The sequence below is a fragment of the Ictidomys tridecemlineatus genome, chromosome 2, assembly GCF_052094955.1.
Source record: "Ictidomys tridecemlineatus isolate mIctTri1 chromosome 2, mIctTri1.hap1, whole genome shotgun sequence".
Classification (NCBI taxonomy): domain Eukaryota; kingdom Metazoa; phylum Chordata; class Mammalia; order Rodentia; family Sciuridae; genus Ictidomys; species Ictidomys tridecemlineatus.
In genome coordinates, this window is record NC_135478.1 from 71,140,445 (window position 1) to 71,165,265 (window position 24,821).

General features: G+C 43.3%; 1 protein-coding gene across 2 annotated transcripts in view; it reads right to left on the reverse strand.

Annotated features, from left to right (window-relative positions):
• Positions 1-1,898: 1,898 nt before the first annotated feature.
• Cdc45 (cell division cycle 45) overlaps positions 1,899-24,821 on the reverse strand; it is a 32,291-nt gene continuing 9,368 nt past the window's right edge. Inside the window, exons 6-19 of one of the 2 annotated variants that reach the window (XM_005334531.4) lie at positions 20,831-20,886; positions 19,395-19,443; positions 16,835-16,896; positions 15,407-15,457; positions 13,941-14,060; positions 12,883-13,014; positions 12,507-12,605; positions 10,970-11,131; positions 7,676-7,814; positions 7,514-7,597; positions 5,188-5,306; positions 4,939-5,015; positions 3,580-3,645; positions 1,899-2,031 (exon numbers count right to left, since the gene is read on the reverse strand). In XM_005334531.4, coding sequence (XP_005334588.1) covers positions 3,581-3,645; positions 4,939-5,015; positions 5,188-5,306; positions 7,514-7,597; positions 7,676-7,814; positions 10,970-11,131; positions 12,507-12,605; positions 12,883-13,014; positions 13,941-14,060; positions 15,407-15,457; positions 16,835-16,896; positions 19,395-19,443; positions 20,831-20,886 — 1,215 coding nt within the window. In that variant the 3' untranslated portion in view covers positions 1,899-2,031; position 3,580. The remainder of the gene's footprint in view (positions 2,032-3,579; positions 3,646-4,938; positions 5,016-5,187; positions 5,307-7,513; positions 7,598-7,675; positions 7,815-10,969; positions 11,132-12,506; positions 12,606-12,882; positions 13,015-13,940; positions 14,061-15,406; positions 15,458-16,834; positions 16,897-19,394; positions 19,444-20,830; positions 20,887-24,821) is intronic. The other variant, XM_021732696.3, reaches the window with a different exon arrangement.

Genomic DNA, 24,821 nt, shown 5'->3' on the forward strand with positions numbered 1-24,821 from the left:
CAGAGGTCCTCAGCAGGGCCTGGGTAGCAGGGACCAGAAACAGACCTTAAGTTTATAAGTATATGATACTAGAGCCACAACCCTGGGTGGTGCCAAAGCAAAGGTTCTTAGATGATTATACCTGGTAGCTGAGGCCTGGTAGTGTGGGAGTCCAAGAAGGTGTTCAGCCCAGAGCTGAGCCCTGAGGCTATCCTGAGGTGGCTCATCCCACACAAACCCTTTTCCAGAGTACAGAATATGGAAGGACAGCTGTACAACCTCTAAGCTTTTCCAAATGGCTAGGGTGAGCAGCTTGAGGGCCTGGGGAGACAAGCCTGCCTAATCCAAGCCAGGAAAGGCCTGGGTAAACTCCAACTCATGATCAATGGTACCACTAGAAGTCAGAGAAAAGGAGCTAGCCTCCAATCCAGTTAACCCCACTGTGCCCACTGCCCTTTTCAAGGGCACCCCACCTACCTGTGTCCTCATTGCCAAACCACTCTTTGCAGGCTTTTCCCCACTGATGTACAACCTGCCTAAGGACTGTCAAATGCTAAATACCCCACCCCCAGCAGCCCAAATGCCTCACGGTGAATATTTCCCGCCAGCCTGCCTGTTTCCCCAGCACCCATAACCCCCGGCAGTGGCCACAGATTTGTGTTAACAACTCTCTTCAATAGGAAGGGAAGGAACCACCCTCTCCTCTGGTGCTCAGGAGACATCTGGGAAGGGTGGAAGAACTAACCCCAGGACTTCCCTAACTAGGAAGTCCTTGCTGCCCTGAAAGTTGTGGAAGATGCTGAATTCCCATTCAGTTTGGATCTTCTGTGTCCAGGATGTGGCTGATGCCTACAGCTGGGCCTTGGGGATAGTCTCTACTTATGACATGCTCAACCAGTCAGATCCTTCCTGGCCTGAAGCCTTCCCCTTGCTATTTTCCTTTTCTGCAGAATGGTATGCCCACTGCTTGTCAGCAGAGATCAGGATACCTGGACAGATACTGAATGATGAGGCAAGGGCCAGTGTGTGTATTAGAGCGTGGTCAAGAGGGCAGACTTGTTGGAATAACTTTTAGTTTGCAGCTACCAGCTATGAGCAACTCAGAGTGCTAGGAAAACTTACGCTCATACAGGCCTGATAAGAACACCTGCAGGATGGGGCACTCTGCTCTAGCAAGCCATCAGTGAAACTACATCCTCAGTGCTTGAGGTCAGCATTGCGAAGCTACCAGGCCAGGAAACCTAGAGTCAGATGCTTCAGGGCATGAAACCCCTGACTCATAACGGCTCCTCCCCTAGGAACAAAGATCCTTCCAGACTGCTTTCCATCACATAGCAATATTTAGAGCTTCATCATTTTGTATAACCTGCTTGCTTATGTATGATTGGAAGATGCATTCTATATCAATTGCAATCACTTCCACACTAAGTGAGCTGCTGAACATCAGCTGAGGTTGCCACCTGCCTGCTCTCTCACCAGCTTACCAGCTCCTGGTGTCTGTGTATTGACTCCATGTTTCTACCTGCCCGAGACTGAGGTAGCTGAGTGACCAACTCAACCACACCAGTGGACTGACAAAACCCACACAGACTTACAATGTTGACAAGGCCAGCCAGATAGAAGGAAGTGGTAGACAGGTAGAACCAGGTCCCATTTGATCTTGCTGGACAGTGGTTGGTACAGGTATCATGAGGAAATCCAAGACTCTGGTGCTATAGGGCCCAGCTTCCTACTACCATTGAGAGGTCTAGAGGATAGGGTCCTTAGGGTGTGGAGGAGCGGGAGGCACATCTCTGTGCTTCCTGGCATGGAGGATGCTGAGGACAAAGGACCAAGCCTCCCATGGACCCAAGGAAAGGAAGGTTCAGGGTACACCCAAGTGCTGGCCCCAAGAACAGAGCATTAATGGGGAACAGAACTTAAAATAAGTATTTTATTCCATTAAAAGCCACTATCCCTGCATCTCAAACTATACTCATAACTTAAAATCTAAATAAAAGCCAATTAAATATAAATAAGGAGAAGGAGGTCATTTCTGAAGAAAATCAAATTCTGGAAAAGAAAAGGAAAAAAAGGTTTCAAACAAGTCTGATATATCAAATGTAACAAACCTCCCAGGCCTTCCCTCTGGCTTGCCGGGCTGCTGCTTTTGAGCAGCCTCAACCCCCAGGGGTGAGGGGCAGGTATCCCCAGGATAGAAGGCCACCCCAGATCCACCAAGGTACCATCATTCTCTGCTGGAATTTGAGCTGTCCACATGAGAGCCCCTAATGCCCTCGGGGGCCCCCAGCACTTTCTTTCTTGGAAGACCCCACTTAGCTGTTTATCTTTCTAGGGTGGCCCCATGGCACCTTACTGAGGCTTCTCTCCTTACTTTGCCTGGCCAGTTCCCCATCCCTTGCCCCCTTTATCCCTCAGCATGCAGCATTTTCCCACCTCCCATTAGGCACCTTACCCCCGCCTGGCCAGCAGGATGCACACAGCAGGATTGATATCAGATTGCAAGGAAGAGGTCTGCCTCCAATGCAGGTCCACTGCCTGAGAGCTCCCACATGTAACCTTACACCTCTGCTCCCAACTAAAGAGCTGGGTACTCATGCTCCCAACTCACTGTCTAAGGGTATCAGCCAAATACACTCAGGCTCAAGGTCACTGCTGATAGATAACACAGACCTCACTGAGAACCCAGAACCTTTCCCCCAGTATGGTCCTGTACATTTAAGCCCCTCGGAGGGATGGACTACAGGGTCCCCGAGACCCCCTATACTATTCTGGTCTCTGTCCCCTGTGTTTTTCAGCTCACCATGGATAGGGGGAACAGAGAGGACTACTTGTCTCAGGAGACCCTCTATATCAGAGCCTTGGCAGGGTCATCTGCCACAGCAATAGACTCCAGCCTAGGGCTAGCAAGAGTATTCACTGTAGAGGCTCTGGGATGACAAATGGTCACACAGAAAAGGTTGCCTATCCCCACTTCCCAAAAGGCTCTTCAAGAAAGAGGTGGTATGTGGGATAGTAGGGAGAACCTGGCTGGGGAGGTATCTTGGGTCACAGTGGCTTGTTGGTGGCTCACAATGAGCCTCTTAGGACAGCCATTCATTGGTGAAGGCTCGTGACATTTTGTAATTTGCAGCTGAGCAGCTGCCAACAACTTTGCTTTTTCAAACATTGAGTACACCAAAGCCCAGATAGTTGGCTCTTTAGACTCCAGCCCAGAGCCTGACATGAAGGCTGTGGGAGCAGGAGGCTCTAGGTGGCCTCTGAGGGCAGAGCCAGAGAGTTTGTGTGTCCCAAGTGTCCCACATGCAATGCCCAATCCCATGGTGTGGTCAGCAGAGGGTGAATGCCAGGTCTTTCTGAAGAGATTAACAGGATTTAATAAAATTAGGTTCCTAAAAAATGCCCCATTGTGGCCCTGCTGGCGGCCTAAGGACAGGCATTCTTGGGAAAAATATATTGGTCCCAAATCTTCTCAAAAACCCATCTGAAACCCAAGTAAAAGACTCCATTGAGGAAGGACAAAGCTGGGACTCAGGATAGGGCTGTGATAAGGCAGGAAGCCAGGCCATCCTGAGGACCCCAATCTTTCCCCCAGCTCACCTCAGGACAGCAGGGAGACAAGGGCATCCAGGAACTTGCTCCGATCCTCAGCCTTCAGCTCAATTACTAAGTAATGAAAGAAAAACATCTTGTGAGAAGGGAGGAGTGAGAAAAACAAGGCAAGAAACGTGAACTCCCTCTTCCTGACACTCTTAGACCTAAAGAGCCTTCTACTACATTCTAAACTGTATAGGCTCTTCCATGGCCTGTAATATTCTAGACTATTTGATTCCATTTCTCCATCTCACTTTATTTGATCCTTAGACCTGCTGGCTGCACTAGGGAAAGGCCAGAGCCATGGCCCGTGGGGAAGATCCTCTGGGCAGCTAGGTATCAGCAATGACAGGTTATAGAGGAGACATAGGAGATGTATCAACTCAGAGTAATACAGACCTGAAAAGGGACGGGCCTTTCCACCCCATCCAGCACAGGTGCCTTCCCCCAGAGTGGGTTGTGGGAGACCTAAGCCTCCTGCTCTACTCTGCCTATGCCTCAGATTTAGTGTCCTCTTCTGTAAGAAGGGAATACAATACAAACTGCCTGAATCTTGAAGGTCCATCAGATTCAGCCAAACACATGGATCCTGATCAAAGAGCAACACTGAGCTCTGGAACAGGGCTGGTCTGGTTTTGGGAGCAGTTCATGCTGTAGGCCACTACCCCAGAAGTCCCATGCCCAGCCCACGAAAGCAGGTACTAGCTACACTTCATTCCCCATACCCCTCTCCAGCTGTCCAAACCTCAGGGGAAACCAGGCAGCTTTCAATCCCAAATCTTCCCTATAAAAAGGAGGTAGGATATCTTGCAAGCCATCTGGAGACAACCTTTCCCACAACACATGCTACATAGAATAGACTGAAACTACACAGCACCACAGCCATGATGGCTATGGCATAAGGAAGCAGGTTCTGAGGCTGTTCAGGGAATTTGAATACAGACTGGGTCTCCTGGGACAGTGACTTGTAAGGACACGGGGTGGTGGTATAAGAAAAAGGACTTAGGATATAAAGAAGTACTAAGGAGTATTTTGGGCTCCTCCAAATTCCTATGGTGAAATCTAAAACCCAGCATATCTCAGAATATCACTAGATTTGAAGACAGGGCATTCAAAGAGGTAACAGGCCCTGCTGTTCCTTGCCCACACTGTGGAAGATGATCCTGATTTGGTGGGAAAATGATCTTCAGGGCAGGAATGTAAGTCTAAAGCTGGGCTCCCAACTCCCTAGAGCAACTGGGAGCTGCTTTGCCTGAGGCTAGTTTCAAGAGGAGAGGAAGGCTGTTGGCCAGGCACCTTTGGCAATGTCAATGTGCCTCTTTCTAGGGACAGATGGAAGTGTGGCCAAAAGGCAGAGACACTCACCTGAGAGGTCAAAATGGTTGTGCAGTGTCCGGGAGCTGGTGCTTTCTGCTGCTTTCTCAAAGGCCCGTCCAAAAAAGCTGTGGAGGAAAAAAAGGCCTCTTGCAACGGGACCCTTTCCATCTATGCCCACTGTGACCGATGTAGGAAGATAATAAATGTCACTTGATTCAATGAGGCTGATGGGCCAACATGACAAGACCTCCAAGGCTCCCCAACTCCACCAACCCAAGACAAGAGGAAGCCACTCACTTTTTTCGGTCAGAACCGTCGGTCTCTGGAGGGATGCCTACTACCGTCACTGTGCCCTGCTCTATGCTCAGAGGGGCAGCCATCACCAGGGGCAAAAGCTTGCAGCGTCGATTCTTTGTCTGTAGAGATAAGGACATCCTCAGTCAAGTTTTGTCTCTAATTCATCTTTTGACATAGTCATTCCATTCAGAGGTTTGGTTTCAGAGCCAGCTCCAGCCTTATAGTTCTGCCCTGAAGATTACTTTCCCACCAAGATAGGGTCATTCTTCACAGTGTGGGCAAGGCATAGTGGGCCCAAGGGTGCCACTGATACCACAGAGCAGAGTATATCATTCAGGGTTCAGGAGTACCAAGAGTGTCAGACTACTCCTCAGAAACTATAGGGACTCTCCTGTCACCAGAGGACATGCCAGAGTCCCCACCTGATGTTTTGGCTCCAGCCTCCTGTTATCCACCATCCCAATCCCATGTGCCTTGCTTGTTCCTTTTTTTTTTTTTTTTTTTTTTTTTTAGAGAATTTTTAATTTTTACTTCTTAGTTCTCGGCGGACACAACATCTTTGTTGGTATGTGGTGCTGAGGATCGAACCCGGGCCGCACGCATGCCAGGCGAGCGCGCTACCGCTGAGCCACATCCCCAGCCCCTTGCTTGTTCCTTACAGGGGCTTTGCCCTTGCTATATGCCCCATCACTTCCTTCAGGTCCTGCTGCACCTGTTGCCTTCTCTAGGAATGTCCCTTTGTCCAACAGTCCCACTTCATCCTGCTCCTTCCTCTCTGTAGCATGGGCCTCTACCTGAAACTGCTCAGAGGGGCAGCCATCACCAGGGGCAAAAGCCATCACCAGGGGCAAAAACATCCTCACTCCTCTTGTGTCCCCTTGCTACACTAGCATTCCCCCAGAACAGAGACTCTGAGTGTCATCTCAGTGCCATTTCCACAGCAACCCTATCTTTCAACCAAGGTAACCGACTGCCCTGGTTTGTGCAGGATCAAGGGGAGTCTGAGGATGTGAATGGGGACAGTTGGCCACTCTATGAAAATAGGGCCTAATGGTTATTCAATCAATGTCTGATAACTGAATGAATCCTGTAAAGTACATATTTGTTCACTGTTTTACAGATGAGGAAACAGAGGCTCAGAGATCCGATAATTCGTTTCACATCACACAACTGACAAATGAAGGAGACTGAGATCTGAATCAAGCCTAGAGGATTTCAAAGCTCATTTTTTACTTCTAGTTCACCTTTTGACATATAGTCATTTCAGTCAGGGGATTGGTTTCAGAGCCCTCCATGGATACCAAAACCCAAGGATCTCAAGTCTCTTATATAAAATGGTTCAGTATTTGCTTAGAATCTATGCATGTCTTCTTATGTATTTAAAGATCTCTACAGACTGCTTATAAAATAATGCATATCACTTCACTTACATGGATCCAGCATAGTACTCAGTGAAGAATGAATTTTGATCTTTGAAATTCTGAAATTTTTTTCCAAACAATAACAAAAAATTATACATACATACATTGCACATTCTGTTTGTTTTTCTGTAGTGATAGGGGTCAAATCCAGGGCCTCATCCATGGCTTCAAATCATGGCCTCATCCATGGTTAGGCAAGTGCTCTACCACGGAAATACATCCCTTTCAAAATATTTTTGATCTAAGGTTGGTTGAATCCAAGGAGGCAGAACCCATCGATACTGAAGGCTAGCCAACATTCATATAATTATTCTGTAGGTTATTTTAGTGGCATGAGCGAATTTTAACTTCCTATTACACATTTTGTTTAGAATATCTCCCAGAGTAAACCCTCATCCTGAAGCAGAGTAAGAGTTTGATTACTGAAATGTGTTGGGACCATCCTTTTTACAATTATGCCTGGGAAGAGCCTGATAGCCTGATGTTAGCTGTTTAAGGATCTCTGCCTAAATATCACCCAAGTTAGGTATGTGTTCCAAATCAAAGCAAAGTTAGGCCAAAAGAAGACAAATTCACATGCAGAAAGTTAGCCGAGAAGACAAACTTACAATGGAAAGCAAATCTGTGTTACAACCAATTCCATGATTTTCTGACCTGCCCCACTGCTCTGTGTGGGCTCCTCTATTCATCCACATGAACAATGAGTGATGAAATTAGAGCTTGTGGAAACTGGAAGGTTTTTAGAGGTCAGCTGAAAAAAAACAGCTCAGAAAAAGGGACAAGTCCAGCTCCCACAGCTGCTGAACAGCCACAGGTAACCTTAGCCACCATCTAACACCTAGTCCAGAGTGCTTACCAAGCATCTGCATGCCTGCACCCATGGCCCCATGTGCCTAGATTCTTACCGAACACACAAAGGACTTGAGCAGGTGTTTGCTGAGCAGGCTCAGAGATGCTGGCTTGGAGAATAACATGACATCTGGAGTGCCCTGGGAGGGAGAGAGAGATAGTCATTGGAGGCCATCAGTAGGCATGGCCCAGTACCTATGCATTGAGGAAAGACTAACCTCCATAAGGGAGCAGTAGAGGAAAGGCCCCTGAGAGATGACAAGATTGGTGCAGAGACAGCTGGCGATGGTCTGCTGGGTGGCTCTTAGCTGCTTCTTGGCGAGTTCCAAGCCAAGATACAATTTGTCCAGGTTACTCCTGAAATAGGGCAAACACTGCTTTGGGTATTGCCTATTGGTAAAATATCAAGTCACAAATAGACTGCTTGGATTCCTGGCTCAAGAAGGGCTTTATGATTAAAAGTTTGCCCTTTTTGCCTGCTGAGTTCCTCTTCACATAAAAGGAAGGAAAAAATGAATAAACTACGGTAATGGAAGTGAGAAAGGGTGATGCCATCAGAAGTTAGGAGACTCAAGATCATACAAAAGGTGGTCTGAGGAAGGTACCTGGAAGGCTTTGACAGAGGGGAGGCTTGGGCAAGGGCTAGAGGGGAAGACAGGAGACCCTTCTGCCCAATAGATGGATTTTTACTCTTCTTCCCTAAAAGGGAGAGTTTCCTTCTGAACAAGAAATGAACCCTCTGTTTAGGGCCCTCAAGCAAAGCTGTGCCTGACAGAAGTCCCAAAGTGGTGTGATACTTCCAATCCACCAAGATAAAGTGATGCCTTCTGGCCAGAAAGCTGGAGGCCAGGTACTCAGAAGTCAGCCAAGATTCCACAATACCCTTCCTGAATATAAAGTACATCAAACCACTTGAGAATCTAAGTCTGGCACATGAAAGAAAGACAATGTCCAATGCCCTATCTAAGAATTCTATACCAACTACCCTCATGAACCGTCTTACCATATGCATTTCATAACTGCTCTTAACAGCTTTTTAAAATAGGTACATATTCAGCTATTCTGAGCACTGGCCCCAGAGGGCTAAAATGAAAAATCTGAGCCTGGTGCTTGGAAGAATGACAATTTTCAATGTCATTTTCAATGTGGAATATTCCAGGCCACCTTAGGAAGACCCTATCTCAAAATGAAAACTTAAAAATGTACAAAAATAAGTTGTATTTCTACATAGTAACAATAAGTAAACTAAAAATGAAGAAAAAGAAGTCCAAATATTTAGGAATAAGTTTAATTTTAAACATATAAAGTTCATACTCTGCTATCATGGCAATAATCACAAAATTGATCTACAGATTAAATATTCTTTCCAAGAATTGGCAAGGTTGTCCAAATATTTATATGGAAATTCAAGTTACCAATCTAGTCAACACAATCTCAAAAAAGGAAAATTGGTACACTCACATATTCCAGTTTCAAACTCTGCCACAAAGCTACAGTAATCAAATCAAAATGTGATACTTTTTAGGATAGACATGGATGTTGGAAGCAAACTGAGAATCTAGAAATAAATCCTCACATTTATGGCGAACTGGTTGATTTTCCACACAGATGTTAAAATAATTCAAAGGGAGAACAAATCATTTTTTTCAACAAACAGTGCTGGGACAAAAGGATGCCCATATGCAAAGGAATTAAGTTAGATCTTTTCATTACACCAAACACAAAACATAACCTCAAATAAATCAGACATCTAATGTAAGAGCTAAAACCACAAAATTTTTAAAACAGTGTGAAATCTTTGTATTCTTCTATTAGACAATAGTTTCTTAGTTATGCCACCAAAAGCATAAGAAACAAAGGGAAAAAACAGATAATCTAGACATCATCAAAATTTAAAACCTGTGATTCAAAGGACACTATTAAGTGAAAAGTTAACCCACAGGATAAAAAAAAATATTTGCAAATTATATACCTGCTAAAGGACTTGTATTTAGTACAGGTAAAATAACTTTCATAATTCAATAATAAAAAGACAAATATCTAATTTAAAAATAGGTAAAGTACTCTAACAAACAAATCTCCAAACATGATAGACCAACATGAAAAGATGTTCAACATTATTAGCGATAAAGGAAATGCAAATAAAAATCAAGTAAGATACTTCTTCATGCTCACTAGGATGGCTATAATCCAAACCACAGACAATAACAAGTTGGGGAAATCAGAACCCTCATATACTGTTGCTGGGAATGTAAAAGGGTAGAGAGAGCCACTGTGGAAATTTCTCAAGAGGTTAAACCTGGAATAACCATGTAATTTAGCAATTCCATCCTTAGACATTTAAATAAGAGAAATGAAAACATGACTACACAAAAACTGGTGGAAACAAACCATATGTCTATCAACTAATGAACTGGTAAACGATATCCATTCATTGAAATATTATCTACAATTAAAGGCATGAATTACCAATATAAGCTATACCATGGATGAACCCTGAAAGAAGTCAGAGACAAAGGACTATGCATTGTATAATTCCATTTATACAAAATGACCAGAATAACAAATCTATGAAAGTGATTGCTTATGCCTGGGAGGGATGGGAGATTTGGGAGGTAAGAGCTAAGTGCTGTGACATTTCTTTTGGGGACAATGAAAATAGTCTAACATTAGACAGTGGTTATGGATGTTACTTTATACTAAAAGTCGTCACATCATACACTTTTTATTATTATTTTTAGATACACCATATACTTTAAATGGGTGAATTGTTTGGTACATGAATTATATCTCAATAATACTATGTTTAAAAAAAGTATGTTAGTGAGAAGACCCAGGAAATCCCAGAAAGCAGGACCCCCTATTTTTTACCATTGCACAAAATCAGCTCTCTGAAGTTAGAAAAGCTATCTAAATCATGCCTCTTCCTAAAAAGTTAGGGGAATGAAATTTGCAAACAGAGATCAAAACCCTCAAAGTCAATACAAGAGAAAATAAATAAATAAATAAAAGAATAAGTGGCAGAATAACATCCCTCTGGACAGTGAAAGTATACTAGAAAGACATGCCTTAAAAACAGATCAAAACTGGCATGTTCTGTTTCATAGGATGCTAGAAGACATGGAAAACTAATAGAGGTCATCTCAGAAGTGAGGATTAGAAATAAAAGAATAACAAATGATAAATGAAGACTTATTCAAGAAGAAACACAAAACGAATAAATACAGCAATGTCTTAATAGATAAAGAAGATGAAAAAAGTTAAATTCAAAAAGAAAAAAAGAAAAGGATTTATAAAGTGATAAAAAAACTGTGTAGGCAGCATGATTGTGGCACCCCACTCCATTGATTGTGATTCCAACTCACACTTGAAGTTTCTGCAGGACAAAGTCTCTCTTTTGCCCGTGGGATCCCTTGTAGGGGGACCTTATAGGCATCCCTGTATAGTTGGAACTTGAGGACTAACTGGAGACATCCCACAAGGCAACAGGAGCCTCTGGTCACATCTACTACCTGGAGAGACTGTCCAGAGCCTGGATGAAGTGGTCCGTCCCTGAGCTGTCCTTTTCAGGGCTCTCCATCAGAGACATGGTGGCAAAGACCACATCACTGGCAAGGAACTTATGCTTGAACCCAAAATGGATGCTGAAAGTCTGCACACGCATGTCCTTCATCCTGTCAAGGGAGGAAGCAATGTGGCTGTCACCCACAAGTGGTAGCCAAGCTCTCACAGCCAGACTAGCAGAAGACCTGATATCTCTCAAAAGTCCTTATTATTGTTCTTATCATGACCACTCTGCTCAGAGGATGAGGTGGGTCAGAATATCCAGACATGCCAGCCTTGCAGCACAGAGCAGGTGAGTACCTCATCCACAGCTGTTTGGCTACCTAGGGCAAAGCAATAAGTAGCTGTTGGGCCAATGGTACAGACAGGGTCATTTCTAATGCCCTAGCATATGTGCTGGGAGCTGGCTGGGGCTCGAGGACTCAGACACAAAGGTTTCAATGGTACTCAGGACCTGGTTTGGCAAAAAAAGCTCACCTGGACATGGCTCTAGTGGCCTGTTTCCTATTTCTAGTGAAGAAGGATCTGATTAATCTCACAGATCTGTACCACAGCCTCAGAATTTAAGGCTCCTAAACCTCATGGGCACTTTAAGAAGAGATATATATATTTAATATTTATTTTTTAGTTTTCGGTGGACACAACATCTTTGTTTGTATGTGGTGCTGAGGATCGAACCCGGGCCGCACGCATGCCAGACGAGCGCACTACCACTTGAGCCACATCCCCAGGTCCAGAAGATATATTTTTTAACCCAAAGAGAATTGAACACTTCAGGAATGGTCAGATTCAGATCATACTCATTTGTACATTCTTAGGGTTATTTTTGCATTATTTCAGAAGTATGGCTAAAGCAAAAGCCCTAGCTTTATTTTTGGTAGTAAAAAATTCTGTTGCTGGTTGCAGTGGCGTACACTTGTAATCCCAGCAACTCGGGAGGCTAGAAGATGGCAAGTTCAAACCCAGCCTTAGCAACTTAGCAATGCCCCTGAGCAACTCAGCAAGACCCTGTCTAATGAAATATAAAAAAGGGCTGGGGATGTGGCTCAGTGGTTAAGAGCCTCAGGGTTCAATCCCTGGTACCAAAAAAAAAAAAAAAAAAAAAAAAACAAAAAACCAAACAATAAGAATAGCAACAACAAAAAGAATTCTGTTTTGTTTATCATAGGAAATATTTTCATGGAGTTAGACAGAACTCAGCAGTATTTATTTGAAATTAGTTCAAATCTGTGAAATTAAATCAGTCAGAATAAAGTCTTTATTATTAAAAAAATAAAGAAAGAAAAAGAAATCAAACCACCAAAAGATGCATTTCGTATAACAAAATATATAAAAAATGGGAACCAAGTGACAGAATGAAGAAGATAACTAAATATGAGATTTAAGAAATGCTGATTCTCTCTTACTTGTTACAAACGGTCCTCTCTGTTTTTCCACAGAAGCCATAACTTTAAACAAGCTTAATCAAGGAAAAAAAATGTTTACCCAAATTTATTTGCAGACTCTTCAATCATTTCCCGCAAATTTTCCTTCAAGGAGATGTCCATGGACTGAAACTTCTGCTTCACCTGTTTTAGAGGAAGCCTGGAATGAACAAGCCCAAGGCATATGAATGAGACTGTTAACACCCCAACAGTATGGAAAGAAGACTGTAATGGGGTCATCATGCAAGTCATTGAGGGATGTCCTAGAACATGCTGAACATTCTGGGATCTAGAGGGGAAGAACTAATGGTGGAACATGCAACAGCTTCATTTTACAACATTTTCATGTTACATTTTGTGAGTAACAACAAAGCTGAGGGCTTTTTCCATGGGGAGGTAGGCAAGGTGCAGGGCAGGAGACCAAAGCAGTCACTTACCCCATGTCTGCAAGGAACTCCTGGAGTCGTTTTTGCCCATGCACAGACCATAGCTTGAACCTGGCTGCAGTGTAGCTGGTGTTGCACAGGCTGTCATGGAGAGACCAGTGCTGGTAAAGCACCAGGCGGAGGCTAAGTCCGAAGTCAAGGAATATAGGTGGTACCCACTGCCTGCTACCCACGTGAAGATGCACAATGACTCACAACCTTGTCAGTGTATGGCCCTTCTCACAGTTCTCAGCAGAGGCCTGCTCTGTTTATGGGGCCCTCCCTTGATAAGCTTGCATTCATAACCAGGTATGGGGCTGCCTGGATAAGGGTAACCTGGAGCTCTTTGACCTGTACAAGGACTATGTGAGGCACACTATTATCCTACTTTGATAGATGGAGAAACTGAGGTGCAGGGATTCTGAATGCCCTATATTGTGGTCATGAAGAACAGTGTTGGCAACATAGGACATGGAAGAATGTCTGCCATCCTGTTCTGTCCTTGCCTGCTCCACCTAGCTCAGCCTACCCACCATCTATCCTTTCTAAGAGCACTCCATCAGGACACCAACCAAGAAGCCTCCACCCTCAACCCTCTTTTTGAATTCATCCTTCACCATTTATGGTCCCCTGAGCATGGCTGTGACTGTGGATGGTCCTCATCACAGGCTTCTCCTCCCCAGGACTCATGCTGGCACTGCCTGTTTTCCATGGTCATGCTGGCACCCTGCCACCACTTCTCTGGATTCTTGGAGTATCCTGTCTTCACTGCCATTCCCTTCCTCCTAACTCTGGGATCCCAAGAGTTGCTGTCCTCCACCTCAACTCTCCGTGGCTTCCCACACAGTTCTGTGGCTACCAAATATGCCATAAGGGAAGTAGGATCTGGGATCTAGAGGGGAAGAACTAATGGTGGAACATGCAACAGCTTCATTTTACAACCAAATGAGTAATAACAAAGGGAAGTAGGCAGGGGCCCCACCCAGTGACTAAGCAAACAGCACCTGCTGAGCAAAACACTGGAGATAGTGATGCTACCTGAAGCCTGAAGGCCTGGGCTATAAGGATACTCATATTCAAAGGAGATCCGTGTACAGTCCACAGAAAGGGTGTTCTCCTCATCTTCATTTCGGTGGTTGTGCCGGGACACATGGCGCTGCAGGATGCCAACATCTGTCACGTACTTCATTCTGTAAAGACAGCACCACAGGCTGGACCATCTTCTTATTACCCACCATGCAGGCCATCCCTATATAACGACTGAGGAAGTATGGCCACCTGCTACATAGATACCAAGTAGCCAGGGTAGAGCAGAATGGGCTGGGCAGGGTGGAGTAGCTGGGTGGTATGTGACATGACTTGGGGGTGGGTACTGCAGAGACCTGGCCAGGCTGCTAGCCCACATAATTAAGTAGACAGATTCCATAAGTGACAGCAAATACAGACCAACACAGGAAGTGCTACCAAGTGCACCAGGGTGGGCAGCTCCCATTCCAGGTCCCAGAGGGCCACCAAACAGGATGGTGACAGCAGGCCTCACCTCAGGTGAGGACAGGAACCTGCCACTGCCTGAGCCACTGTTTCTAGAGCCTACCTTATACATGTACATATGCTATACTACTCTTCATAGAAGGGGACTGTGGCACAGAGAGGTGGTAGGTTGTGGTAATGCAGCAGTTCAAGCAATGGCTCCAGGTCTGAGGCTTGGGGCTCTCAAGCTCCTGGTTTAACCAGCAGGATTGAATTGGGTGGGGCAGGGGAAGAAGGACATAGCATGCATAGGGCCTCTTCAAACTATAAGTGGAATCTAATGATCAAGCAGTGACTATGCCAGATCGCTCAGGAACATTTGTGTGTGTCCCCTGGAAGAGGATCAGCACCTCAGGGTTGAAGTCCCTGTCAATTCTCTTAAGATGTCCCACATGATGGCCAGAGGAGGCTAAGCTATCCCATGAAAAAGAGGGGATGGGAAGTGATACATGGTACTGTTCAAGGCTCCACCCCTGCCCCAGTGTCCATGTCCTGGACAGTCTTTCAGCTCTGAGTCTAACGAATGGAGAATCTTCCACATCCATCAAGGGGCAAAAAGAGACTTTGCTTCATATCAGCCCTTCTTAAAATTCTCTGGAGCCTTCCTTTGCCCTTGTGAGCAAACTCAAACTCCCTGGCACCCTTACTCCCCAGCTCCACCTTTCTTCCCTCATCTGCCTAGTTCTCATCTCTCCCTTAACACCCCATGGTTTCCCATGGCCACTCCTCAGCACCTGCCTCTAAGCCCCAGCACCAGAAAAGGGGAGACTAAGTTCCCTCCTCCAATCACTGGTTCCATCTAGTGGACTTTTCAGGGTGATGAAGAGGCCAAAGCAGGCCACAGACACTAAGTTCTTCTTGGTGACAAGGGCACATCTCAAGGAGGATCTGCTTCCTCCTCTTCTCCACAGGAACCTACAGTGATGTTCCTCCCTGCTGCAAACTCACGCTGTCACATAGTCACAGGATAGGGCTAACCCTGGAAAATAAGGGAGCACATACTTACTGGGTGATCTTGTCTTGTATCCACTGGTCTGTCAGTCCAACAATGGCCCACCTGGAAAGAAAGAAGGCAATGGAGCTGACTACATCCCACTTGGGCTTGGCAGGGCCTGTGTTATGGAGCCAGGTAACAGGATGGACAGCCCTGGCTCAATATACCCAGGAGTATCCTGTCAGCATGGCCTCCCAACTCCCTGGGCACTCCCTGCCCAGGAAATCTTAAGCAATAATCTTTGAACTTATTTTCTATTATGATAACATATTAAATTTGTACCTTTTGTCTAAAGGACCAGGGGCTATCTCAGGCCAGATTTTCCCCTGGATATTGAAGAAAACACAAGGTTAGGCTCCCAGCACCAGAGCAATGATTGGATAGGCATAAACTGACACAGGTCAGATAAGAACCATTAGGGCATCTGCCAGTATAATTGAGTTTTCTGTGTTTTTGTCACAGATCAGACATGAAGGTACTAGGCTTATGCTAGTAAAAGTATCCAGTAAAAGACATGCTGTAAATATCCATGCCCAGCTTCCCTTCATCTCCTGTTAGGGCCAGGCTGCTAGTGGTTCTGGGACAGAAATCCCAAAATAACATGGTAGTCAGGTGCAATGTCACTGTTACAGGGCTGCTGTTCCTTCCTCCAACCACTGGCTCCATCTAGTGGACTTCTCAGGGTGATAGAGGCCAAAGGAGGACCTTTTAGGCTACAGCTTGCCTCCAATTAATGGGAATGGTGTTTATTAATTCAGGACTAAGCCATCAGATTGAGGATAGCTGGTGGGCACATGAACAAGCGCTGACACACAGTACAGGGATAAGAGCTGAAGACTGGCAGTGGCCAACAAGCCAGCACCCTCACATTCAGGCAAGGACAAAACTCCTCGGTTTACTCGTGGTTCTACACAACTCCATTGGCTGTCCTAAAGTCCTAATTCCACAAAGACCAATATAATTACCACAGTGGATGGTGAAAGCTAGGAGGGCCTTGGTAAATGTGTATTGCAGAGGAGAAAACAAGGACCCCAAGCAGCAGGCTAATGTGATGGAGTCAGCCATACCTACACACTTTTCACTCAGAGAAAATGTAGAATTTATTTCTAGATCAACCCAAGTTGACAGTAACTGGCTTAGGCAGGTCTGCAATCTGCAGAGAGAAATCAGAACCATTTTCTGTGTAATATTTTACCGTGTGACAGGGCTGCAAGGATGCTTAGTGAGGCTGCCTCATTCAAATATCACACTCCTTGGCTGCCTGAATTTACCAAGTGCAAGGCAATGAATTAGGAAGGGTGGAGCTGCACTTCAGTCCCAATTTTCACCCCCTGAGTTTGTGTAAAGCCCCCAGAGCTTCATGGTTAGGAAGACCAGGGTCATACATAATCTCAGATGGGCTATTTTAGACATTCCTGGTTGGGGGAGGGGGCTACATACCACAGCATGTCATTTAGGTCCTTGGACATCATCCATGCCAGGTCAAACATCACCATAGCTGACTGCAAGAAAGCAGAGAAGCCTGAGGCCCAAAACGGCTGCACTCATGAGAAAGGCAACACAACTAGGCCAGACCTAGGCCAGCAGAGTCCTAGTCAAGCCCCTGAAGACCAGGGTGCTTGGGTGGATTTCAGCTTAATGTGATGAACAAGCCCACATTAAACTGAGGGGAGAAAGACTGAGAGAATTCAACAGACCTGCACATTCTCCTCCACTACTTAAAGTCATTATTATCTGTATACTTTGTTGTTGGCAAGGGAAGAGTGGGAAGAAAGTGCTACCCAGGGGGCAGCCCAGGTGCAGCATTAGGCAGGACCTCTATATATCTCACAGGGTTACTTGGTGATATCTGAGGCAAGTACTAAACCTGAATGTCAGAAGAACACACTGTTTGCCTGGCTTTGCATCTGCCCTCCTTCTACTTGGCTGGCAGTTTCAAAGAAGGAAGGTGAGACCAGGTGAGGTAGGGCCCTTGTTCCAGTTACCTGCATATTAGAGGGAAGGGCCTCTGGACCCCAGTAAAGGTCTTTCCAAAAGGGCAGTCAACAGATGGAAGCATTTAGCAGGCCCAGCAGAAAATGTGGGTTTGGTAGGAGACTGTGGGAGAACTGGTGTCTGATCAAGACTCTAAAGTCCTCTTAGCTGTAAGATCCTGGGCTTCCTCCAGAAAAACGATTTCAAAGGGAATTATCTACATATATGGAGGGAGATGGGCATCTTTTCTGAGTGTCCATCAACACCCTCCCTATCCACTGCTTAAAATTTTGTCATTTGCTGGGACAGAGCAGAGAGGGTCAAAAGATGATTCCTCAAAAGACAATGGAGGGCTCGGGCTGTAGCTCAGTGGTAGAAACTTGCCTCCTACATGTGAGGCACTGGGTTCGATCGTCAGCACCACATAAAAATAAACAAATAAAGATACTGTGTTCATCTACAACTAAAAAAATAAGAAAAAAAAAAAGACAATGAAACTTTGAAAATAAAAGGGACATGGGAAATACAGTATTCTAAGACTATATATAGGATATATTTTATTGAAAAATTTTCTTTTGTTTTGTTTTTGGTACTAGGGATTGAACCCAGGGGTGCTTAACCACTGAGTCACATCCCAAGGCCTTTTATTTTTTGACACAGGGTTCTACCAAGTTGCTGAGGCTGGCTTTGAACTTGCAATCCTCCTACCTCAGCCTCCTGAGGCACTGGGATTACAGATGTACACCACTGTGCCCAGCTGAAAACTTATTTTCTAGGACTACTTTGGCCTTGGGCTCTGCTCAACAAGAACAAAGTCAATACAGTATGTTTTCTATATTAAATTCTGTTCTATAGGGGCTGAGGTTATGGTTCAGCGGTAGAGTGCTTGTCTCTCACATGCAAGGCCCTGGGTTCAATCCTCAGCACCACATAAAAATAAATAAATAAAATAAAGTTATAAAATTAAAAAAAATCTGTTCTATAAAACACACACATTGATATGCCATTGTAAATCTAAGGTTTTATTCTCTGGCACAGAGATTACATATGTTTTTGATGAACAAATATAATAGCTGCTGTTCTCTGTGCACCTATAGGATGCAAGGAACCATCCTAACAATTGCCTCTGAAATGAGGATTATAGATGTTCCTCAACTCAGGAATATCCCAACAAACCTATCAGAAGTTGAAAATACCTAATCTGTCTACATGGTACACTACAGAGTATTGGTTGTATATCCTCATGATACCATAACTGACTAGAAGGAGCTTTGGCTTGGTGTCACTGCCCAGCATTGCCAAAGAGTATCAGTAGTGCAAGAGAACATCAAAATTCAAAATCTGATGTATGTGGAATATTTATTATATTTTATGGAATGGAGTATTGCCTGATTCTTTTTTTTTTTTGGTACTGGGGATTGAACTTAGGGGAACTCGACCACTAAGCCACATTCCCAGCCCCATTTTGTATTTTATTTAGTCTCACTGAGTTGCTTAGGGCCTGGCCATTGCTGAGGCTGGCTTTGAACTCACAATTCTCTTGCCTCAGCCTCCTGAGCTGCTGGGATTACAGGAGTAAGCCACTGTACTCGGCTGCCTGATTCTTAAAAAAAAAAAAAAAAACCAATTATCTTTAGGAAAATATTAGTAGTTACTTGGGATGCTAAGGTAGGAGGATTGCTTGAATTCAAGTCCAGCCTAGGCAACATAGTGAGACTGACTTCATCTCTAAAAAAATTAGAAGCATAATTTCTACTAAATATGCACGGTTTTCACACAACCAAAAAGTAAGTAAATAAATAAATAAACAAATTGTGAACTATTATAACTTGGGAACTATCTGTATTCTCTTTATCAAGGAAGAACTCAAGAGAAGATAAACCACTTGCCCAAGGGAAGTAGAAATGTGGATCTCAGAGTCAAACCAGATTTTCTTGGCTCTAAAACCTCTGTTCCTTCCTCTTGTTTTATGATAATGACCCCTAGAATCAGAACTTTCTGGTGAGTTATACCTATCCTGACTTACCGATGTTCCATGATATTCATATTGCTCGTAGTCAAAGAGTATGTCTCTTCTGTAATGACATAAAAGGTGGGTCCTTTAACAGGAAGCTGCATGACAGGAAGCTGAATATTTGGAAAAATGCTGAAACTTCACAGTCTTTAAAGAAATACAATTGTGGTACTATTTGGTACTATTTGTTTTCACTTATTTATCTTTAGTAGAATGTATTTACACAACACTCAGTAGAAATAGACATAAATTGCTTGTGGCAATGTACAATGTAAAACAATGTGGTTCTAGGATTCCACTTCTGAGAAATTAACCCAAAATAACAATCCAAAGGAACAATTAAGAAAAACATACCATGTGTACAAAGTTCTTCATCGCAGCCTTACAGTCTTGTGATAGCAGAATATTGGAGATAACAAAGAGAGAAAACCTGACCTTTTTTATTTTTTATTTTTGTGGTGCAGGGATTGAATCCAGGGGGGTTGGATTTGATAGGTACATACTGTATACATGTATGGAAATATCACACTAAACCTATTAATATGTATAATTAATATATGTTAATACAAAAAGATTTTTTTAAAAAAGAAGAGAAATTGTCTATTAAGTACTAAGAAGTTTATAAGGGCTGTTCATAATTATTGAAATGGTTATATTAATTGGAAAATGCAAAATTAGATGCATATTTTGATTATATAAATATGTATAAGTATGGATAACTCAGGAAGAGAAATCCAAACCCAGAATTTCTTTGAATTAGGTGACGTGATTTCACATTATCTTTTTATAGGAGGGGGCAGCTTTCCTTCCTACAGCCAGAGGACAAGAGGACAGGCTCTTTACCTCAACTGGAACAGCAGGGAACAACAGGCAGATGGCCCAGTGAGAACTTAATGGAAAGATCTAGCAAGGAATTCCCCTAGTGCCCATTTCAATGATACTGCTACATATACATCTCAAGCTAGAATAATCCTTATAATACTTTCATTTTTTAAAATTTTGTTTTTCTTACAATTGCAATAGAGAGAGGAATTATGGGTAACTCAGTTCTCAGTTTCCATTTATACTTTATTTCCAAGGAGAATTTTATACATCTACTCACTTATAGATTTTGTAAATAAAAATATCCACGTCTAAAAAACTTAATAAAAAAGAGCCAAGGACCATCACCCCTAACAAATGGCATAGAATTGGGAGAACTTTGGGTCTATCACTCTTGGAACCAGAGAGCAATAAGGGAGGTGACTCAAACTCACATCTGATGCAAGTAGCCACAGGCTCACTTCTGAAGCAGTTGGCCCTGAGATTCAAAACTAAAGGAATTGTCCTTAGATGGAAAAAAAAATGCATGCAGCACCTAGGAAAAATAACAGGTATCTATGGCACCACAGAGCTCATGGAGAATGGGATCCTGGTACTGGGGGAGCTACTGGATGCACAAAACTCACCTCCGTGCCTCCCACTCTCTCCTCTGCCTCCTTTTCATGGTTTGCTGCACTATCTCCTAAGATAGAGACAAGAGAACAAAAACTTGAACAGCAATGCCAGGAATTTATCCCCACAGCCTAAGAAGATTACAATTTAGCAGAAGCCACTGGGCTCAGACCTCTGAGGAAGAACAAGGGTCAACTCCGACCCCTTTTGGCCCCTACATGCTGCAGATACGGTGGACAGAAGAGCAGAGACTTTCCTAGCACTGGCTCTACACTACTTTCTGCATCTGTTCATCCCAGCTATCCACAGCCCATAGCACCATGGGATCTAAAATAAGCCCACACTGCCTTGTATCTAGGTCCCCATTATGATTTACAATCTCCCAAGTGTCAGCAATAATTCTAATTTTACAATCTCATCTAATCCTCACCACAGAGGTAGGGTAGGTAATATAGTAGTTTTAAAAATTTATGGTCCCTGCCAGTTGTGATGGAGCACACCTGTAATCCTAGAGGCTTGGGAGGCAAAGGCAGAAGGAACACAAGTTCAAAGCCAGCCTGGGTAACCCAGCAAGACCCTGTCTCAAAAATAGAAAAGAACTGGGGGTGTAGCTCAGTGGTAGATTGCCTTTGGGGTTTAATCCAGTACTGCAAAAGATAGAAAGAAAGAAAGAAAAAAAAAATCCACGGTCTCAACACTTTTGCCTCAGGGAAGTTAGAGTTTAAATATTTTCCCCTATGTCTGCTAGGTATGACTAAAGTCTCTGGACATTATAGATAAAAACAAGCTAAGTGAAACTCTGAAAGGTAGAGGCAAAGGTAGAGCAGTTAGGAAAAAGGGGCCTGAGGAATGAAATAATGGCACGTACTCTGGGTTTTCTTGTTGGTTCGTGTATCTCAGATTTGAACTAAAGAAACTGGCAATTTGGAAACACTAATAGATTCAGACAAAAAAGTACCCAACAAAAGCTGCTCTCACTAGTCAAAATACAAAGAAGGTGCAGCACTGCCAGGCAGAAAAGTTTTATGCACTAACCACTTCAGTCAATATCACCCAAAAGGCTGATCAGGGGCTAAAACGCCCACTCCTGTGAAGCTGTAACGATGCACCCCAAATCTCTGTCAGGGGCAGAAGAGCCAAGGAGGAAGCTGAGACTGCCATTCCCACTCCAGTGGTGAGGGAACCAGAACTTCGCCCTCACTTTTCAATAGTGAGGCTCCCTTCTCCCATCTTGCTAGGTGGTGTCAGAAAGAGAAAGTAGGGGGCATGTACCTTCACTGCCCAATGATACAAAGGAGCCATTCCCCTTACGTGTTATACAGGTTATAAAGATCAAGTGTGAAACATGAACTACCTCTACTTGGCATCACCCATCTCTTAGGCATGCCGGAGGAGGGTCAGAGAGAGTCAAATTAAACAGAAAATTTAAATGAGACCTAGAAAAGGAGATTGCTTGTATGAAAATGGCAAAATGAATCCCACTATTATGTTTAATTATAATGTACCAATAAAAAGTAAATAAGGAGATTAAAAAAGATGCAGAGATTCATAACATAATAAATGTCTAGGTTTCACTCAAAAATCTCTCATCACACCAAGAGCTAGGATGATCTCAAAGTGAATGGGGGGGGGAGCGGGGAAGGCAACCCAAAGGGGCCAACACCAAGATGAAAGAGATGCTAAAATTATCTGACAAAGATTTTAAAGTAGCCATCATAAAAATGTCTCAACAAGTGGTTGCAAACATAACTGAAACAAAAGAAAAACAAGAAATTTTAGCAAAGAAACAGCAGATATAAAGAGACAAATGGAAAGTTTACAACCCAAAATACCACAATTGTACTTAAATTAACTCAGTGAAAAAGGCTCAAAGCAGAATGTAGGAGTCATCAGGAAGAAAGACAGAAATTACCTTGTCTGACCAAGAGAACACAGTTAGATAAAAAATAAAAAAATAACAGAGCAACAGGAGCCTGTGAGGCTGTAACAAAAGATCTAAGGTGTCATAAATGTCTTGGGGGGACAGGAGAATGGACTGAATAGATATTTTAAAAAGTAACAGCTGAAAATTTGGCAAGACAAAAAACTAGCTTGGCATGGTGGCACATGCAGGTGTAATCCCAGCTACTCAGGAGGCTGAGGCAGGAGGATATCAAGTTTGAAGCTAATCTTGGCAACTTAGTGAGACCCATAAAAAATAAGAGAACTGGGGATACAGGTCAGTGGTATAGTACCACTGGGTTCAATCCCTAGTACCACTACCACCACCACCACAAAAAAAAAAAAAAAAAAGACAAAAAAATGACATAAATCTATATGTGAAACCTAGTAGAATAACCCAGGAAATCCACATCATGACATGCAATTAAACTTATGAACACTAAAGCAAAAAATAATAAATAAAAGCCAAAGAAAAATGATATTTTGCCTGTAAAGGAAAATAATTTGAAGGAGGATATTTCATCAGAGACCATGGAGATCAGAGGAAGTGGCACAATATTTTTAAGTGATAAAGGAAAAGAACTATTAGCCTTGAATTCTATGTCTAGTAAAAATATATTTCAGAGGGCTGGGGCTGTAGTTTAAGGGTACAGTATAGTACATGCCCAGCATGTGTGAAACCCTGGGTTTGTTCCATAGCACTGTAAAAAAAACCAAATCAAACCAAATCAAACCAAACCAAACCAAAACTTTTCAGAAATAAAGGGAAAACCAAAGAAAGTCTTAGAATACACAAATGTTGGGCTGAGGATGTGGCTCAAGTGGTAGCGCGCTCGCCTGGCATGCATGCAGCTCAGGTTCGATCCTCAGCACCACATACAAAAAAGATGTTGTGTCCGCCGATAACTGAAAAATAAATATTAAAATTTCTCTCTCTCTCACTCTCTTTAAAAAAAAAAAAGAATACACAAATGTTAATCAGAGCAAAGCAGAAGAAGTGGCAATAGTAATATCAGAGAAAAAGAGAGGGACACTAAATACAAAAAACAAAGAAGTCAAACATCCAAGATTACACAGCAATCCTAAATGTGTAGGCACCAAATAAAAGAGCTATAAAATATGTGAAGTAGGGGCTAGGGTTGTGGGTCAGTATAGAGTGCTTGCCTAGCATGTGTGAGGCACTGGGTTCGATTCTCAGCCTCACATAAAGAAATAAATAAAGGGCCACCAACAACAAATAAAATATTTTAAAAAATAATAAAATAAAATGTGAAGTAAAAACTGATCGAACTGAATAGAGAAATAGACAAATCTATAATTATAGTCTGAATCTTTGACACACCTGTAATCACAGTGACTGGGAAGGCTGAGGCAGGAGATGGCAGGTTCAAAGTCAGCCTCCGTAATTTAGTGAGGCCTTAGGCAACTTAGAGAGATTCTGTCTCAAAACAAAAAAAATGGGCTGGGGATGTAGCTCAGTGGTTAAGTGTCCTGGTATGGAAAAAAGAAAAAAAATTGAAAGAATAACTAAACAGAAAAGCAGCAAACAGAAGAACTCAAAACCACTATGAATTAACAGTAAACGACATTTCTACTCTATCCAACAGCAGAAAACACATTTGCTGCTGTCTCACATGGCCTGAGATTTCTTAGACCCTCCCAAGCATGGTGCATTGTAAAGTCTTATTCACTCTTCTTGTGGCTATAGGATGCTGAGGGACTATTAAGTTGGTCAGGATAGCCATGCAGTAGCTGCCTAATTGAAAGGAATATTTTCCACGTTGAGAACGGAAGAATGGAATAGCCACCAGATTGTATGGAAGATATATACAATGGGGAGAAGGTCCTGGCTTGGAGCCACCCTGGCATCCTAGATATCTGACATGAAAGCTATGACTTCTCATGATTCCAGTTTCCAGTTTCTTAGTTCTGAGTTGAGGCCTCAGATATTATACAGCAGAGCAATGCCGAAATTCCTAACCTACAGAATCTATGAGTGTAAGAAAATGGTTGCAATAAGCTGCTAAATTATGGGATATTTTGTCTAATACAGTAAGAAACTAA